The sequence below is a fragment of the Trachemys scripta genome, chromosome 2, assembly GCF_013100865.1.
Source record: "Trachemys scripta elegans isolate TJP31775 chromosome 2, CAS_Tse_1.0, whole genome shotgun sequence".
Classification (NCBI taxonomy): Eukaryota; Metazoa; Chordata; order Testudines; family Emydidae; genus Trachemys; species Trachemys scripta.
This window is the reverse complement of record NC_048299.1, coordinates 172,148,991-172,169,724: the sequence shown is the minus strand read 5'-3', so window position 1 is coordinate 172,169,724 and position 20,734 is coordinate 172,148,991. Positions and strand designations below refer to the sequence as shown.

The following is a 20,734-nucleotide window of genomic DNA, read 5'->3' as shown; positions in this document are numbered from 1 at the left end:
TAATTAGAAAATACCCAGGATAAAATTCATAATTTTGTATTCAATCCAGGGTTTGAATAGGGTGCAGTAAATAAACCTGAGGCCATACACTAGATGAGTATAGAAGAAATATTGAAGACTCCTCACTCATTGAATGAGGCAAGGCTTCTGCAGAAAAACTAGTCTGTAATTGCATGATTAAACACTATCATAATGCATATGCTCAAGAGGGCCGAATACTGGTTGTACAGGCAAACTGAATCCTGGCATTTTGTAGAAGTGCTTCACTTTGCAACTTTAACATAGTGCCTTTTTCTTTTCTTTTTTATGTAATTGTATGATAGGTTATTGCCAGAAGAATAACACTGTTACTCCACAAAGGCACATAAAAATTCCTCACACGAAGACAATACAATGTCTAAAAAAGAGGAGCCTGGAACATAAGCCATACTAGATTTAAAAAAAACAAAAACCCACATATACTGATAGATGCTAGCAAGCAGCAGTCTGTTAGGCAGAAAGAGATGTAGTCATGACATGTAGCAATAAATATATCCATGCTCTGCAAGGCAACATTTTTGCTCAGTTAGCAGGGCTCTTCAAAATGCCCAACTGGTTTTGAAGTGAAGGTGGTTTTCTATTTTCTGCACAATGCTAATAAACGGTAGGCCTTTTTTTCAGCAATGCCAAGTAACACCAGCTCTCAAAATTCAAGAATTGAAAGTGCTCAACACTTCTAAAAATCATGCATTTTTAAAAGGAAAGTGTCCAGAGTAAACTGTGGAGACTAAAGTTGAGATTAACCTAACATACTCTGATTTTAGAAGATGTAATCACTCACTCTACAGCAAGAATTTTTCAAGTTCCCTCTCTAAGCAGGGATGTAGAGAAAGAATGAGGTACAGTGCAGGGATGGGGAAAACAAAACTAACTCAGGTGCATGAAGCTTAAATCCTTGGAATATGCAACAACAGGGAAACATGCAGAAAAGGTACATAACAGCTACATGGCATAGTGGAAATAAATGCTGCAGTTTCCTTGAGTACAGAGGTAATCTTTAAACATAATACATTTTAGTATAGCCTAAAAATTCAGTCAAACTGTTCAGCAAACCTTTACTTTGCTTATATAAACTTTACAGTTTTATACAAACAATCATTACAAGGTCAATTTGTTCATCTAACTTTGATAGGCCTCTTGATGACAAAAACCAGTTTGATTCCTCAAGTCAACACGTAAGGGTCTTCTTGAATACATTCCTGGGGCTACATTTCTTTGTAGATATCTTTAAAAATTTCTTCCCTCACTCCATCCAAAAAAATCTCTTCTTACACACTGTACATGTCAAAGGTAGAATGAAATGCTTTACACTCAGTTGAGTTCAAAAATTCTCATAAATGCAGCAGGAGAACAAATGAAGTAATAGTCAGCAAGCAGACCACTCATTCATTCATCCACTTTTCTCTCTGTATGGAGTGTCACTGTACCCAACTCTCTGTAAAGCAATTTATTCTACCTCTGTCAAATATTTTGAGGGAAGGTTTGTTTTTTACATATAAAGCTTATTTTATTTTATTCTTTTATTTTACGAAAAAAATCGGTTATAAGTCTCACTAACATTAGCTGTTGAGTACTATTTAAAATAAAATGAAAATAATTTTTAAGCTCCTAAATACATATCCACGTAAGTCACAGTTTTTATAAAGAGCGAATACAAAACTCCTCAAAACTATGCCATATTATGCTATGAAAGTCACTCATTGTCAGCAATAGGTGTCAGCAACAGATAAAGCAGAACGTGTTTTAATTGCAATTGTAATTAAGGAAAAAGTGTATTCCACACACCTTTAGAAACTGTCCGACCCATTTCTGACACCAATTGGTAGAATATACAAATTTTAATTTTTTACTATTCATTAAAGTGAAGAGAGCTCCAGCTCTAAAAATAAATCACACAGCCCTTCGCTAAATTCCATATAAGCACCAACGATCACCCTCATTACTTACTACTCAGCAATTAGCTCAGATTCACAAAGACTATGTGAATGGAGTGGATACAGTAAAACAGAACACAAATTTCTGGAAGACTATCAACTTTCTCCTGCATCACTTACATTTGGTAATACACTCTGGGGTTTTTAGCATCCAGTCTTCAAAGGTTAGAAACTACATGCTGTGGTGGTGCTGTATAACTATTTAGCTTTCTTCCAAATCCCCTCCAGACTTGATGCACATTGGGAATCAAGTGGACACTGGGCCCCACAGCAACAAACTGAGGGAAAGCACAGTTTTAAGGAGGATTGGAGGAAAAAACACCACAATAAACAGCAACCGCTCTACAGCCTTTGTATGCTGAATGATTAATATGAGAATCTACTTTGTTGTGTGATGGCCAAGTATGAAAAACCCCTTAGCGTTAATGATGAAACTAAGAGGAAATCTGCCACAGAAGTGTCTATCACACTCTGGCATCCTTTTCCCTTAAAGGCAGCTAGGAATCTAAGATTTAAATTTTAATAAAATATAGTTAATTTTCCAATAGTTATGTTTGCATATATTCAGTGTATTTTTATTACTATTACTACTACATGTATTCAGGCTTCCCAGGCTTGAAAAATTTACTTTATGCCCAGTACTCCAAGGGAAAAAAACCTACTAGTCAAGTTGAAAGTCCTGTTACCCTTCTCTCCAAAGTCATGCCCCCTATGATTTAGAGAGACAAGAAAAATATATTATATACTATGTTTTATTGTCACCTTTTCAATTTGCTGCATTTAAAAAAGTCTGTCTCTTCCTTCTATTATGACTTCTTTCTACTTCCTCGCTTTATTCAACTTTCTTATTTTCCTATGATAGACTGTGGTGTATTACCAAAAGCAAATGAATTTTTCAAGTCTTGAATGCTTATTATAATAAAATCTCAACATTTAAAAGGAAAGACATATCTAGCAACTCCAGCCACAACTACATCAATGGAAAAGACAGGGTGACGGGGAAGAGGAGCAGACAATTTATTTCAAAACCAGATTACTAATCTTAATCTCTCAATGCCAGGTAATAGGTTGTACAGCAGAAATCCAGACCCCTTTTACTTCAGCCCTCCCTCTTAGTCCAATCATACTTGTATAGGAAGTACTTGCCCAATAAGAGCTCCACCACTACAAAACTTCTGCCTATCAACACAACCTACAATCAATTGATGTGCCCTACATCCCATGCAATCCAGGTGACTGTGCTCTTCAGTGTCAAAACAAAATTAGTGGGCAGAGTCTAGTAGGATACAAAAGTCCAGAGTTTATTGAGGCAGTTGTCCCCCTCCTTCCCCTCCCACCCCCCACAGGGGTTCCTTACAACAGTTTTATTAGCATAGACCTCCCAGTAGTTTTCCTTGTAGTAAAGCAAAGAAAGAGTTCCCCCCAAAAACTACATAGTACTGGGCCAAGCTCACTTTCCTCCAGATGACTCTGGCAGTCAGGGGTCTCTGCACAGGCCCTTTCCTTGGGGAGCAAAGATAGGAGGTCTATTCTCCCTAGTCCGCCAGCTATTGGGCTGTCCTCTTCCCTTTTTAACTGCCCCTTCATGCCCTGGCAGCAAGCCCAGGTGTAGCAGCTTAATGGGCCCACCACAACTCATCAGCCTTCTCTGGCTCAGTGTGGGGGTTGCCAACCCTCGTCATCACACCTGGCCCCTTTTTGTCACCAGCCCCCAGAGAGGAAAGAAACAAGTCACTGTCAGCCCTCGCTGACCACAAGCGGAGGCAAAAGTGAGAGCCCCCTGGGCCCTGCTAGTGATGTGGGACCCCACCGACACTTACGGGGGCTCTGCCTTTAACAGGATCCCCGCTCTTATGGCATTTCGGAGTCACCCCCGCCCCACGGGCCTGGCTCAGGCTAGAGCACTGTGCACGGGCACCCCGCGCCGGGTAGGGGGGCTGGTTACCGGTGAGGCTCCGCAGCACGGTGCCGTGCGCCCACAGACTCAGCACTTGCTGCACCGACAGGTTGATCATGGAGTTGTCTCCCGCTTCCGCCTTCATCTTCCCCGGGGGTCTCTGCGCCTCCTCCGCTGCTCCTCGGCCGCCAGGGGCTGGCGGCGGCCGGGCCGCGGGGACGGGCGGGAGGCCGGGCTCCTTCCGCGCCCAGGCGGCTGCTGCGGGCCGAAGGGGAGGGCGGCGAGGGGGCGGCTACAGAGAGGGGGCCGGGGCAGCTGGACTCCAAGGCGGCAGCAGCCTCCCCGCGGCGGGGGAGACATTGAGGACGGGGCGTGGAGGGGGCCGCTGGCTCGCCGCCTCCGGCTCGGCCCGGAGCCTCCTCAGGGGCAGGGGACGGGTCGGCGGGGCTCCGAGCCGGACCCGGTGGGCGAGAGGCGGGGGGCAGCGGGGCGGGAGGCCCCCGCCTCCCTTCTCAGCTTCTTCCTCATCATCGCCCCAGCCGCCAGCATCACCTGAGACAGGGGCGGGGGAGGTGCCCGCGAGGCACACACGGAGCAACCGCCTCCCCTGCTCCGAACCGCTCTGTGCGCGCGTGCGCCGGCCGCTCTCGTGCCACCCCCTGCAGTGCACGAGCCGGCGTCAGCGAGGCACGCAACGGTGAGCGCGCGTGCTCTCCGCTCTCTGGGGGAGGGCGCGCGCGCGCCTTCTGACTGCGCAGGCTCGACTCTCTCTCCTGGTAGAGGCGAGAAGCGCCTTGACTCGTACATACTTGGTTGCCTAGAGCGCAATTGGGTTTCATTGCAATGGGGGTGTGGCGTCTCCCTTTGCCCAGCCCTGGAGGCATCGTACCCCCTACCCGTCCTGTGCCAACCAAGGCCGGCTCTAGCTTTTTTCCTGCCCCAAGCAGCAAAAAAAAGCACCGCCCCCTCAGCCCCCCCCTCGAGCGCCACCCCGCCCCCCCCCACCCACCCCCCCCCCGACCCCCCCCCCCCGCACTGCCCCCCCCGCCGAGTGCCGCGCCACCGGAGCCCGCCCCCGCCCCCTGCCAAGCACCACCGGAACCCCCTTCCAGCGCCGCGCCCACGCCGCCCCCTCGCCGAGTCCCGCGCAACCGGAGCCCGCCCCCCCCGCCCCCCCCCGCCCGGGCGCCCCCCCCCCCCCGGAATGCCGCACCGCGCTCCCCCGGCCGCCCCTTACCAGGTGCCGCCCCAAGCATGTGCTTGGGTGCCTGGTGCCTGGAGCCGGCCCTGGTGCCAACCCACCCCATTTCTGCAGCGAGTAGGTCTTCCACTTTTGCCTCCATCATACACTGCCACACCCCCTGGCTTGAAGTGGTTTCCGTCATACGTAGGGTTTACAGTTTGGTTGAAAGGCTCTCAGCCCCCTAAAAAATTTTTCAGCACCCCCTGCTACCACTCCTACACCTGGGGAGCTAGCCTCAATGCTGACCCCAGATGGCAGTGCTTGCACTTTTAGCTGCCACAGTGGTACCCTGCCCATGCACCTGTCCTGTCACTGGGGTTATGGTATGGTGGTACAAGCACCCTGCTGCCCCCAGTGAACAGTGCCCACGTTATGGCACCCACAACCACCTTCACATTGAAGGCAGTAGCAAAACTCCCATTGACTTAAATAAGATCAAGTCCCTCACTGCCGGAGCTCAGATTTGCACAGCACTAAGCATTCCAGTAGGATACTTAAAGTTTTATTTTAAAATGAATTAAATGCAATCTAATGCTGGTACAAGGGCAGCAACTTGGTCAGCAACAGAAGAGTCAAGGTGTACACACCCAGGGCCGGCTCTACTGTTTTTGCCGCCCCAAGCAGCGCGCCGAATTGCTGCCGCGGACGGCGGGAGCAGTCCGTGTGCCATTAGAGCAGCACGGGCGTTTCCGCAGCGGCGGCAATTCGGGGGCAGCTTCTGTCTTCAGCCAGAAGACAGAAGCTGCCGAATTGCCGCCGCGGGCAGCTGAACATAGAAGCTGCTGCTGCGGCGGAAACGCGCGTGCCGCCCTAACGGCACACGGACTGCCCCCGCCGTCCGCTGTGGCAATTCGGTGCGCTGCTTGGGGCGGCAAAAACACACGGACTGCCGCCCCTTGCAGATTGCCGCCCAAAGCACCTGCTTGGAATCCTGGTGCCTGGAGCCGGCCCTGTACACACCCTCCTTTGTATAAAGCATGACTATTAATGTAGCACAAGTTTTTGCTATTATTTTGTTTGATAGCTTTGAGTCTATCTTTATCCTATAGAGCGTTTACCATCATTAAACTATGTAATACAAGAATAAAATTCACAAAAGAATGAGCTCTCCCTGCACTTGTCCGCAATAGTAACAATTAGTGCACAAAATAACATCTATGATGTCTCTGTGGCTCTAACACTACCCACATTAACCCCACAGATGATTACCCTGTAGTCTCAAACTCACCCACTCACTCTTGTAATAGACCCCTAACCTCTGGCTGAGTTACTGAAGTCCTGAAATCACGATTTAAAGTCTTCAAGTTACAGAGAAATTACAGAAAATCCACAATTTACAGTAGTTTAAACCTGCAAGTGACCCGTGCCCCATGCTGCAGAGGAAGGCAAAACTAAAAAAAACACAAGGGTTTTTGCTGATCTGATCCGGGGGAACTGACCCCAAATATGGCGAACAAGACCCAGCAACTAGACTACTGGGAAAAGTAGTCTTTGTAGTAACTCGTATTCCTTCCCTTTTAGTGTCCCATCAGCAGCTGTTGGAGATATTTGCTACTTGCAGTTGCAGATTGATTACATGCCACTGTAAGCAGTCCCATAATACCATTCCTTCCATAAGCCTATTAACCTCAGTCTTGAAGCCAGTTAGATTTTTTGCCCCTAGTATGCCCCTTGAAAGGCTGTTCCACCCCTCTGATGGTTAGAAACCTTTGTTTAATTTCAAGCCTAAACTTGTTGATAGCCAGTTTATATCTATTTGTTCTTGTGTCAATGTTGGCACTTACCAGGGAGGGGGAAGAGTTATTTAATTATTTATCCCTCTGATATATGTATAGAAAGCAATCATATCTTCCCTCAGACTTCTTTTAGTTAGGCTAAACAAGCCAAGCTCTTGGAGTCTCCTCTCATAAGGTAGGTTTTCTATTCCTCTGATCATCCTAGCAGTCCTTCTCTGCACCTGTTCCGGTTTGAATTAATCAAACATGGGAGCATGGGCAGCCGGTGACCTGACCGCCCAGGGAGGCTAACCCCCAGCCCCTTCCCTTGTGCCCGAGGCCCTGCCTCTTCCACTTCCCCCTCCCCTGCAGAAGCCAAAAGCACCCCCACCATGGCCCGGAGTGTCGCGGTCGCCGTGGCCCCAGCCCCGGGGCAGTGCCCAGTCCCGGTGCTTGGGCACCAAGCACCAGGCAGGTAGTGTGGCCCAGCATCAGCTGCCCCAGTGGCCCCCAGTTGCTGCAGGAGGCAACAGGCACACTGGCTTGGACACGGGGCCATGGTGGGCTGTTTGGGGAGGCAAAGCCTCCCTTTGCCTACAATACCCACCGCCCATGCATGGGAGACCAGGATTTCACACAGTATTCCAGAGGAGGTTTCACGAGTGCCTTGTATAATGGTACTAATACTTCCCTGTCTCTACTGGAAATACCTCACCTGATACATCCTAGGACTGCATTAGCCTTTTTCACGTTTGCATCACATTAGCCGCTCATAGTTATCTTGTGATCGAATAATACATCCAAGTCTTTTGCCTCTTCTGTCGCTTCCAACTGATATGTCCCCAGATTATAGCAAAAATTCTTGTTGTTAGTCCCTAAATGCATGACCTTGTACTTTGGACTATGAAGTTTCATCTCATTTCTATTACTCCAGTTTTCAAGGTCCTCCAGATCTTCTTGTATGATATTCCAGTCCTCTGCCCTGTTGGTAATACCTCCCAACTTTTGTCATCTGAAATTTTTTTGTGCCAGGGTCATTAATAAAAATGTTAAATACAAAAGGTCCCAAGACCGATCCCTGAGGAACTCCCTCCAGCCTGACAGTCCACCTTTCACTAGGAAAGGTTATAGCACTCACCCAAGATGTGGGAGACCCAGATTTAAATCCTCCCACTGCCTGAGCTGGAGCAGGGATTTGAATCCACACTTCCTGAGAATGCCCTAACCATTGGACTATGGAATATTCTGGGATGTCTCTCTTAATCTTTCCTGTTGAAGCTGTTCCACTTTGTATAAATAATTAAATGTTCATAGGGCAAGAAAGCATATTAGAATGACTATATCCCAGTGGTTAGTTACTTACCTGTGATGAAGGAAACTCAAATTCACATTCCTGTTCCAATGACTATAAACCTCTTTTTTCCCCCTTCCTTTTTTTTGAGAAAAGGATTAGGTGTTTAACTCCATGAGAGGGCTCCTGGCTGTGGACCCCAAGCAGAGATAGGTACCGCCTTCTGGCCCAGACTTAGGCCACATCTCTTTCCTTGGCATTTCCTATTGGCTAGTTTAGGTGACTCCATATTCAGTTTGCTGGCTTCTGGGGATCCCATTCTCAAGCATCTGATTCTCTCCAGGCATTCCACAGGCAGCCAGCATGCCTAACTTGGGGCTGTGGATTCCATTAGGCAGCAGCATGTCTAAAGTTAGGTGCTGCAACACTGAGCCTAAGTCCCTTTTGTGGACCTATCACCTTGTGTCCAGGACTTGTGTAAAGACCATTCATACCACTGATGTTCCACAGTGGGGTTGTGGAGCAAAGGCAGCATTGAGACAAATCTGCACCTCTGTGTGCAATAGAAGGTAGCAGAGGACTTAGGCTCATTAGCTAGGGAATCTATAATTAGGTGGCTCCAGTGGTCCTACGCCCCCTACAAGCCATGGGGACGCTATTCTAGCTCTCAGGCTGCAGTAGCAGCTGCTAGATGCTGTGCTTCAGCTCCATAGCCTGCCTCTGGACTTGAGGGTGGATTTTGCTCTCCAGGCCCCATGCTCATCACCTGCATAGAAGCCTCCGGCTTTGTGGGTGTGAAATAGAGCTGTGCAGGAACTGAAATTTCCATCCTGAAGAAAAACTTGCATTTAAAAAAATTCTGAATCAGACTAAAGAGTCAGAAATGTGAAGCATTCTGTGGAATGGACATCTTCAAAAATTCCATTTTAGACAAATCAAAATGGAATTTTTCAAAAAATTCTGGGCCAATAAGCTGGTTCCCTAGCCACCTTGCTTGCTTGGGAGCGGGAAGCCTGGCAGCTGGGGAGCCCATTGGACTGCCAGGTGGGCACCCCAGGGAGTTGGCCACCCAAGAAGCTGGGGAGCCCACCAGGCAGCCAGCCTGTCTGGTTTCCATCTAAAGTTTAGACAGAACAGACATATTCCTGCAAAATACTTTAATTATGTTGAATAGGAATTTTTGCCATGGGAAAATTGTTCTTTCAGAAAATTTTCAACTAGCTTTAGTGTGAAATGAATGCCAAACACATCAATGAGGCTGTCCAGGTCTTCAAGCTGTGATCCAGGGGAGAGTCTTCAGTGCTGTCTATTTCAGAAGTGAAACAACAGAGATGCCCAGTCACTGTGCCAAAGTAGCTCCCAAGGTTGAGCAACAACCCACAGGAGAAGGCCTTGAACACACACACACAAGGGAGCTATATTAGCTTCCCTCCTCCTCCTCCCTGTGATGGCCATGTCAGAGAATTATCACATGGCTCCACCCTGTCCCAGCACCTGGCACTGGAGGGGTCAGGTTGCATTAGATATAAAAGGATGGAGAATCATATATGCCACCCGGGAGGGCTCATCTGTGCAGCCTTGCTTGTCAACACTGCTCATCTGTGCAGTCTTCTCTCTCCTCCACCTCATTGTTCCCCCCTCATCACTTGACTATTATGGCATCTACCATGGTTTTCATCCTTCCTCCTCATGAATCCTAGTGATGCCCGCCTTGTTTTGCTGCACTGGGATCAAGGAGCTGAAGAAGAGCTCTGTGTAGCTTGAAAGCTTGTCTAATTCACCAGCAGCATTTGGTTCAGTAAAAGGTATTGCCCCCCTCGCCAACCCTCAGCCTTGTTGTGGTGGTCATTAACTACAGCTGCTGAGAAAGTTCCAGGCTTCTTAGGTTGTGGTTTGAACAAGCAGAAGGTGTCAAAATTTAGCTTCAAAGATCCATGTAGAAAATAAACTCTCAGGTGGAAGGAATATAGAAAAGAAAACACTTAAATCATCATGTATTTCAGGGATCGGCAACCTTTGGCACACGGCCCACTAGGGTAAGCCCCCTGGCAGGCCGGGCTGGTTTGTTTACCTGCCGTGTCCACAGGTTTGGCTGATTGTGGCTCTCACTGGCCGCAGTTCGCCGCTCCAGGCCAATGGGGGCTGCAGAAAGCGGGTGGCCAGCACATCTCTTGGCCCCACGCCGCATCCCACAGCCCCCATTGGACTGGAGTGGTGAACCGCAGCCAGTGGGAGCCGTGATCGGTCGAACCTGCGGACGCGGGCCCACCAGGGGGCTTACCCTGGCAGGCCACGTGCCAAAGGTTGCTGATCCCTAATGTATTTTGTAATTAACAGACAGGGGACTTGCTTACTGTTTGAGTTTACAGCACCAGTAACAAGGATTTTCCAAGAAAGCAATACTAAAAATAACTGTACAGTTATCAGTAGAAAAGGCAAACTATCATCTACTTCAGAAACACAAGTCCACCTCTTACACATTGTCACAAACCAACAGTACAAACCCAAAGGTAACATCTTCAGCTCTATGGGAGATGAGCAGAAGAATGTTTGTATGTGCCCTCTGGTGGCTGATGCTAGGAATTGTCCAGGGAACTTATTCTAGCAAAGCAAGGTTTCATTTGAGACTGTGTTAAAAAGAAAAAGAACAGGACCCTAAGCAAAGACAGACACTTTGATCAGCTAATTGAGGCACATTAACAAACAAAGAACCACCAAACCAGAGTATTGAGATGAATTGTGCTCATTATTAGGATTGCAAAAATACTGCAAAACATTATTTACATTTTTGAAACAAATTCACTGTTACCGTGTTTGCCTCGCATTTATGTTCACGTTCCACAAATATTCTAGAAAACAACTTTACTGGACAGAATATTTGCCCGAACAGCAAATGTTGCAGAATATTCACTGAAAGCAATCTTTAGATTGGTAATTGCAAGTATTTGAACTGGGAACCTCATTCTAAGAGTTACGCTCATCAAGCCAGGGAACAGAAAAACAAAATCTCGACCTTTGTGTCATCAGATTAACTCAGGGGCGGCCAACCTGTGGCTCCGGAGCCACATGCAGCTCTTCAGAAGTTAATATGCAGCTCCTTGTATTGGCACCGACTCCGGGGCTGGAGCTATAGGTGCCAACTTTCCAATGTGCTGGGGGGGTGTTCACTGCTCAATCCCTGGCTCTGCCACAGGCCCTGCCCCCACTCCACCCCTTCCCACCCCCTCCCCTCAGCCTGCCATGCCCTCGCTCCCCCCTCCCCCCCCAGAGCCTCCTGCAGGCCACGAAACAGCTGATCGGGAGGTGCGGGGAGGGAGGGGGAGGTGCTGATCGGCGGGGCTGCAAGTGGGTGGGAGGCGCTGGGAGCAGGGTGGGGGAGCTGATGAGAGTATACTGATGTATTACTGTGGCTCTTCGGCAATGTACATTGGTAAATTCTGTCTCCTTCTCAGGCTGGCCACTCCTAGTTTAACTCATACGTCAAATGCTCACTATCTGAAGGGTTATTCTGGCAGAATGGATCATGAGCAATCCATAGGCTGAAATATAAAACATTTATCAAATTTCAAATAACTAATGGGATGGAATGATGATCTTTTTGGAGGCAGTTCAAGCATAGAAAAAAGGGCTACATAAAATGACTAAATGGTTCACTCCAAATAATTTACAGTTTACTAATTATGCATTTAGAACCCAGTTCTGTCATCAGATGCACATGCATGCGGATGATGACTTCAAACAGTTCCTGCACTTACAAGATAGAAGACTTTTACTCCAAGAGATCAGACTCCCCTCTTAGTGTCTGTGCCTCAGTTTCCCTACTTGTAAATGGGATTAATGATAATGTTCTTTGAAGTGTGCAAGTCACTATAAAAGAGTTACATTGGTTCCAGGCTATGAGAGAGAGAAGATGGGTGAAATAATATATTTTATTGGCCCAGCTTCTGTTGTTGAAAGAAACAAGTTTTCAATCCGAAGACCTCTGTGTAGTTCAAAAGCTTGTCTCTTTCACCAACAGGAGTTGGTCCAATAAAAGATACCTTACCTATCTTGTCTCTATGAAAGAGCTAGTTATTAATTATTATTTTATTTATAGAGTGAAATTCACCTTAAAATAGGAGAAATGGCTCAATCTGCTTTTTCTGCAACATTCTCAAAATATTAAAAATGACCTGCTGTCCAGTAAACAATTGGGAAATGTCAGGCTAAGCTGTTTAGAGCCTCCAATAATTTTTCAATTTACAATAAAAACTATTGAATAGTGTTCATTTGAAAATCTTTAGTGGAATCATTTTCCATTGCAAAATATAATTCCATGGCAATCAAAATGCTTCTCAAAATTCTGCTGATTTTGGCAATTTTTTATTTTGGAGAAAAGCCCTCCAAAATTTCTGACAATGCTGAAACATTCCATTTTGACATTTATTGAAAAACATTCTGATTTTTTGTTTTGAAACTACTTTTGGTTTTAATTTTTTAAAATTAAAATTATTATTACTATCATATAAAATACAAAAGTTGAAATCAAAACAAAATATTTTGATTTTGTCTAAACAAAATGTTTCAATTGATCCAAATTGATTTTTTCCCCCAGAATTTTCCTTCACTAAGGATTTCAAAAGTTTCAGGTTTCATTTTGATTTAAAAGAAGCCAGATTTCAAAATCTTGAAATCCTTCACAAAACAGAGTTCTTCTCCTCCTCCAGCTCTAATAACGAGCTTTAGTTTACCAAGATAGCTATATGGATTGAGGTTCAAAACAGATGGATGATCTATTGGAGACAGCCCATAGCTTTGTTTGAACTGGAGGGCTTTAAGGCAATCTGAGCATCTAGATAGAATTTTGTCATCCTCTGGCCTGATATTCAACATGCTCGCAAGACAACCTAGTGCAAATATAGTTAACAAGTGACTGTCCTATAAATGTCTGTAAGAAAATAGACTATCAGTAATAGATTTACATCCCTTTTGAGTGGCTGGCCCAGTGTAAGACTATCACTATATATAATGTAGTAACCTTATGCACTCAAAGGATTTGTGGTTACTGTCAGTTGTGATTTGAGATTCAGGTAATTTTAAGATATTTTCCCCTTTAATATCAGTTCTCCAAAAGCTGAAAAGGTGATTTCAGTCCCTCGGTCCCGATGATAGAGGAAGAGGTCTTGACAGTGATTCAGGAAAGGAAGAAAGTGAAGCAATATCATGGGCTATATAGGGGAATTTTTCCCAGCATGATAACAACCTCACAAGTTGCACCAAAACACCAAAAGACCACTCAGAAATGGCTGCTAAGCTTAGAAAACTGTTTTAGCAGGTGGAATGTGGTGTAAATTAGAGGACTGTTTCTTACATGCCAGTAGATGGAGCTCTATTAATCATCTCCATACACACATATGCACTAATACTGCTTTTAAATAGGTCCCCTATAACTATAGACAACAGCCTCCTGGAATTCATTATTTAAGTGGGAAAAGAGTTCTCTTATTTTTAATGTCATTCTTTCATCTTTACAAAGGGTGAAGTATTTCTAATATTTGTGAATATGTGCTTCCCTTAGAATTTTAAGGCTTTTAATATATTTTTGTTTAAAAAATCTACATTACAGTGTCAAAGGGCTGGTCTACACTGGGGGGGGGGGAATCGATCCAAGATACGCAACTTCAGCTACGCGAATAGCATAGCTGAAGTCCAAGTATCTTGGATCGAATTACCTGGGGTCCACACAGCGCGGGATCGACGGCCGCGGTTCCCTCGTTGACTGCGCTACCGCTGCTCGCTCTGGTGGAGTTCCGGACTCAATGGTGAGCGCGTTCATCTTAACGAAATGCGATTTATTGATCCCGGATAAATCGATTGCTTCCCGCTGATATGGCGGGTAGTGAAGACGTACCCAAAGTATCCATCTGTACATTATAAAGCCCATTGACTTCAGCAGAAGGGTTGAGTGCATAAAAGAATAAAGGTTCAGGCCCTATGAGTGCAGCAAACTACCTATAGTGTTCTGATCTGCTTGAATGTGTGAGGAGTCATTTGGAACACAAGCACATGCTTAACTTTTTCAGTATGTGCTTCAGCAGGATTTAAGCATGTGCTTCAGTGCAGTCCTGAATGGAAATAGTTTCCTGAATTGGGGACTAAAGCTATAAATTTTAGCATGGCTATCCGTGCAATCCAAAAAGGTCAGATCAAAAATATGATTTTAAATTCACACCACCACTCAGGAGAGCACAGGGATACTCATTTTGATCAGTCATTGCATGGTGCATAAATAAGAGAAGGTGCCTTGAATCGTTCTCACCCGTTGTGTGCTCAGGTCCTAATCTAGCCCTTGTGTTGTTATTATCCATGCCACTTTAATTATATTTATTTGATCCTTGTTGATACCACTGAGCAGTCTTTTTTCCATCCATTCTATAATATTTCTATTAGTATTTTTATGGTAACTAATTTTATCTGCACTAATCCCTAGTTTATTCTAACTGGACATAAAAGTTCACCTAAATATTCCCCATAAAATATATAATGGACTTGAGGGACAACTGTACATTTATTTACAGTTTCTTGATCCATAATCTGCTGAATTATGGATGATCCATAATCCTTTGTTCCCCTGCCATCTATACATTATGTATTAACTGGGGACAAACCCCTGTACCTTTGTTCTTCCATTCAGTACACCAGGGGTTGGCAACGTTTGGCACGCGGCTCGCCAGGGTAAGCACCCTGGCGGGCCGGGCCAGTTTATTTACCTGCTGACGCGGCGGGTTCGGCCGATCGCGGCCCCCACTGGCTGTGGTTCGCCGTCCTGGGCCAATGGGGGCGGCGAGAAGCCGCGGCCAGCACATCGCTCGCCCGCGTCGCTTTTCGCCGCCCGCATTGGCCCAGGACGGCGAACCGTGGCCAGTGGGGGCCGCGATTGGCTGAACCCGCCGCGTCAGCAGGTAAATAAACTGGCCCGGCCCACCAGGGTGCTTACCCTTGCAAGCCGTGTGCCGAATGTTGCCGACCCCTGCAGTACACCCACAGCTGGTCATCTTTCTACCATTTTTAATACTTAAAAGGTACCAGATTGATTTTCTTACAATACAACTCTGTTGACACAATGATAGCCAAGTGGGATTTCTCATATGTTTAGGACATTAGCTAACAAGGTCACTGTCAATCTATTGTTCAATTTCTAAATGTCCTTTTTAAAAAAATCCCTGCCTGTAAATAGCCCTTGGAAGTTTAGAAGTGAAATCTGTTCCTTCCATTAAATATTTTCTCTTTATCTTTCACATACATATTCTGGTCTAGAGTATATATAGACTTCTTTTTGCATCATAAGGGTAAGACAATGGAACATTTGTTTTGTAAATATATATTACAACAACAACAACTAGGGCTGCCATTCAGGAAAGCACTCCTGTTCAGGAAAACAATTAAGTATATGCTTAACTTTAGGCACATATTTAAGGCCAACTGAAGTCATTAGAATTTAAGCATGTATTTAAAGTTAAGCGCATGCTTACATGCTTTCTAGAACAGGATGTTTAAGTGCTTTCTTGAATAGAAGCCTTAGTGATTGATTCCTTTTATTATGCCTACTTCCATTCCCCTGGGCTCTCTCACAAACACTTTGTGCTAGCTTGACTGTCATCAAAGCTCAATGACTGCTGCTCTTAAGAATACAGCAAATGACACTTGAGCATCACAAAGTTGATAAATTGAGCAGGTAGCCTCCGCAATGCTTCTACCACAGCTTGCTTGAGAAATGACCACACACTACAGATCGCTGTACTTCCGACACTGTTGATTTTAGTCTGCTCTTTCTCCAGCTTGTTCTGTTTCTCCTTCATTTCTTGACCTTTTTTTTCCATGCTGCTGCCAGCCTACTGCATAGGGTTACCATATTTTGAGTGTCCAAAAGGAGGACACTCCACGGGGCCCCGCCCCCGCCCCAACTCCACCCCTTCCCCAAAGTCCCTGCCCCAACTCCACCCCCTCCCCTGCTTCCCGCGAACATTTGATTCGCGGGAAGCCTGAAGCAGGTAAGGGGGGAGGATGGAGGGAGGAGGCGCAGCCCAGTCTGGCCCCCCCGGCGTCTCCAGCCTGGGTCGGCTCGGGCCCTGGGGTGCCGGCCCCGGGCCAGCCCCCGGCCGAGCACCCCCGGCCCGCCCAGCACTGCCAGTCCCCAGCCCCTGGCTCGGCACCGCCGGCCCGGCCCCGGCCCCCGGCCCCCGGCTTGGCATCGCCGGCCCGGCCCTGGCCCCCGGCTCGGCACCGCCGGCTCTGCATGTCCCGATTTTCCCGGACATGTCCGGCTTTTTGGGATTTCCCCCTGGACGGGGATTTGGAGCCCAAAAAGCCGGACATGTCCGGGAAAATCCGGATGTATGGTAACCCTACTACTGCAGCCTAAGAGCCTGATCCAAAGCACACTGAAGTCAGTAGAAGAATTAATAGATTTCAATGGGCTTTGCATCCAGCCCTAAATGTCAGAACAGTACATTTGCAATCTGATTTCATCCCAGTTTTGTTTTATTTGATATGTAACTGTGTTAAGTTTATGGATTTAAAATGTACTTTGCAGGAAATATCTTTTTGATAGTTCCATCTTTAATCTTTGGATTGTCTTCCAGAGACTCGCTTGTACTAACAAGCTCTTTGTAACACACTCGTAACTTGGGGAAGATTTTTTCCCTCTGGGTCACAGTCTGATTTCATCTATTCTTGGGCAGATGCTTTTAATTTCCCAAATATGTTTGCAATGTTGATATAAATAACCTGTAGTCATCCAGCTTACCACTACAGTCAGTTTTGGATGAAATGCTTTTACGTTGTTTACTCCACCAGATTTAGAAGATATTAAGTCTAATTGTGTTGTCATCTTCTCTTCATCTTTCTTGATTTCATTTTTCCCCCTAAATCCCATGATATTCTAAAATCTCTATGACTCATGTCTTGATTTTAATTTACTGATAAGCTAAAACCTTAAGGAGCCATATTTCACATATTTTACTGAGCTCAGGCTGTGGTAAATTTCCATTTGAATTCCTGACACTTTTTAAAATCTGTTTTAACATGCCTCTGAATTCCTATCATTCCTTATTTCCTTTCTTCCTGCAGGTATGATCTAATCTTTTCTTTTTGGTCCCTCTTAATTGATTTAGGTAGACATTGTGGAGGTAGATACTTCTGGAAGGCATAGTAATCCAGCATGTTTACATTACTGATTTGAACTATAGATGAAATGGGACCTACTTTTGACTGTAAATAGTGATGCGGGAGTGGTGGTCGGGGAATGTACTGATTCTCATAAGTACTGTAATTTGATAGGCTAATTACCCTTAATGAAAGGGGATCCAAAAATTTTATCAGGCTCTTTAGACTGACTATTGTGACAAAGAATGGGGTTTTCGAGAGCACCTGTGTGCTGTAGGAGCATAGTCACTTAAGGGCTAGTCAACAGTATTTGTACTGCTTTGTCTATATGAGCAACTCGCAGCAGTTTAATTTAAATCCATCTCTTAATCAATATAGTTAAATCTGAGCAAAAGGATGTGCAAACACTCTTATTTCAGTATATAAAAAAAAGAGGCTTATTTTGGTTTAGCTAAAACTGTTCCTAATCAACTTTGAATAAACCAAGATAATCCATTCTTGCATCAAAATAAGAGCATCAAGACACTCTTTCGCACCATTTTAACCATATCAGTTTAAAGTCACATCTTAATTTACACCAGTTCAACTTTCTTGTGTAGACAAGGCCTAAATTAGGGCACATCTACACTAGCAAAGTTACAGCGCTGGCAGTTACTGCACCGCTCAGAGAGCACAGAAGGAAAACCTCTGTTGTGTGTTTACACTGACATCCGCCTGCGCAATAGCATTTTTCACACATGCGGCACTTGCAGCGGTACTTGGAGTGGTGCGCTCTGGGCAGCTATCCCACGGAGCAGCTCTTTCTCTTTTGCCACTAAAACTTGTGGGAAGGCGGAAGGGGTTGCGGGGCATCCTGGGTCCAGTCCCAATGCCCTGTGATGCATTGCTTCACATCCCAGTAATCCCTGTGTTTCCATCCACATTTGGCGCCATCTTTCAACGGTTTGTGTACTATGCGCCCTGCCTCTTTTGGGCTGCAGGAATGGATCCTGAACTGTTGACCAGTATGCTGTTCGCTCTGACCAACACGTCATGAGTGGCAGTGGAGTTATTCCTTAAACTGCAAAGGCAAGAGGAGTGCGACATTGATCTCACCATGCGAAGTAGCTATGACACGAGATTGCTTGTGGCATTCACAGAGGTGCTGACCAAAGTGAAACGCCACTTTTGGGCTTGGGAAACAAGCACTGAGTGGTGGGATCACATCATCATGCACGTCTGGGATGATGAGAAGTGGCTGCAGAACTTTCACATGAGGAAAGCCAAATTCATGATGAGCTCACCCCAGCCCTGCGGCGCAAGGACACGAGAATGAGAGCTGCCCTGTCGTGTGGTGATTGCTCTGTGGAAGCTGCCTACTTCAGACTACCACTGACTGGTTGCTAACCAGTTTGAAGTCAGAAAGTTGACCTTGGACTCATGTTGAAGGAAGTGTGCAGGACCATTAATCGCATCCTGCTCCGAAAGACCGTGACACTGAGCAAAATGCGTGACATTGTGAATGGCTTTGCACAAATGGGCTTCCCTAACTGCGGAGGGGCGATAGATGGCATGCACATTCCAATTCTGGCACCAGACCACCTAGCACCTTAATCGCCAGGGGTATTTCTCAATGGTTCTCCAGGCGCTTGTGGATCACTGTGGGCGTTTCACAGACATTAATGCAAGCTGGTCCGGAAACGTGCATGACACACGCATCTTTCAGAACACAGGCCTGTTCAAGAAGCTGCAAGCAGGGACTTTCTTCCCGACCAGAAAATCACCGTAGGGGAATTCGAAATGCCCATTGTGATCCTGGAAGACCCTGCCTACCCCTTAATGCCGTGGCTTATGAAGCCATACATGGGGCAACTTGACAGAAGCAAGGAACGGTTCAGGCTGAGCAAGTGCAGAATGACTGTTAAGTGTGCATTTGGCCGTTTAAAAGCCCACTGGTGATGCCTGTATGGGAAGTTGGACCTGGCCGATGGCAATATTCCTATGCTAATAGCCACGTTTTGTATGCTCCATAATATTTGTAAAGGGAAGGGTGAAAGCTTCACTCAGGGTTGGACCTCAGAGGCTCAGCACCTGGAGGCTGAGTTTGAGCAGCCAGAGACCAGGGCTATTAGAGGGGTACAGCATGGGGCCATAACAATCAGGGATGCCTTGAGGCAGCAATTTGAAGCTGAAAGCCACTAATATTTGTTGCTATGCCCGGGATTGCAGTTCTTGTGATGCTAGGAGGTGACTGGTGCACATGATGCAAGAAGGGGCCTTAACATAATTCTATGTTGCAGTGCTCTTTTTGCTGTCACTTAATAGAATAAAGATTGCTTTCAAACAAACACAATTCTTTTATTAAAAGACAACAATCAAAAGAGTCAAACGAAAAAATTCATCAGCAAGGAGGGGGATGGAGGAAGGGAAGGTCTCCAGAGGAGAAGGGGTCCTGGGACAGCTACAGATTTGTGTATGTCCAGGGATCACACCCAACCTTCTCCTTTGGAGGACAATGCAGTGGGTGCTTGTGACGGGGTTGGGACTCACCACCGCTGGCGCCTCCCACTGGTTGCTCCGGGAATTAGTTCTGTCCAGTGGAGCACCCTCTGCCGGTGGTTTCCTGTCTGTCATCTCACCCTTGGTTGGCGTCTGAGCCCGTGTCGCTCTCCACCTCGCAGCGCCCTCTTCCGGACCACTGCCCTCTGGCAGTGTCCCTCAGTCCATCCACACCCCCTTTCGGGGGGCTGATGATCAGCAGTCTTCCTGCGCCCCGGCCAATGTGGACATCTGTACCCCCAAAGTCACACCCTTCTTGGCAGGAGGTTGGTGCAGCCCAAGATGGCCACTCCCGTTGGCTGGGTGTAAGGCAAGGGGGAAGGGGGGGACCCAAGCCCGCCCACTACTCTGGGTCCCAACCCAGGGACCCTCTAGTGGCAGCCATCCTGCCCTCCTCCTCTCCCTCCGTCTGTCCACGTCCCTGGGCCGCTTCCCCTTCGGCCCCTCGCACCGGCTAGGCCCTTCCCCTCAGGACCTGCAGCCTGGCAAACACTGGGCTGGAGTTCCCTTCTGCTCCCTTGGGCCTGCCTAGCATTGAGCTTTCCCAGGTGCTAGTCTCCCAGCTCTGGAGACAGACCTTCCCCTGTCAAAGGTCCAGGACAGACTGCCTGCTCCCTATCTGGGCAGCCTTTATATAGGACCAAGCTGAGCCCTGATTGGCCCCCAGTAAGCCCTTTTCTAATTGGCTGCCGGCCTGCGCAGCCGCTCTGGCCTACTCTAGCTCCCTCTCACATGGGGGTGGGGCAGCCGCCCCACCCTAGTGCTGTACTTCAGCAGGGCCAAACTGCAGAGGGATGGGTGTTGAGTGTAGTGGGAGTCCACGCTGCTGGACTATGAGGAGGGAGGAGTGGAATGCTGTGGGTAGAGAGTGGAGCGAGGAGGTTGATAATGTGTTGGCGGTGTGTGGGAGGCACATGGGAAAGAGTTTTGTGA

At 46.7% G+C, this 20,734-nt stretch overlaps 1 protein-coding gene across 1 annotated transcript in view; it reads right to left on the bottom strand.

Annotated features, from left to right (window-relative positions):
• The window catches only part of TMEM170B (transmembrane protein 170B), a 28,127-nt gene extending 23,598 nt beyond the window's left edge, over positions 1–4,529 (bottom strand). The window contains exon 1 of the mRNA XM_034762307.1: positions 3,919–4,529. Coding sequence (XP_034618198.1) covers positions 3,919–4,015 — 97 coding nt within the window. The 5' untranslated portion in view covers positions 4,016–4,529. The remainder of the gene's footprint in view (positions 1–3,918) is intronic.
• Between the last annotated feature and the right edge of the window lie 16,205 nt (positions 4,530–20,734).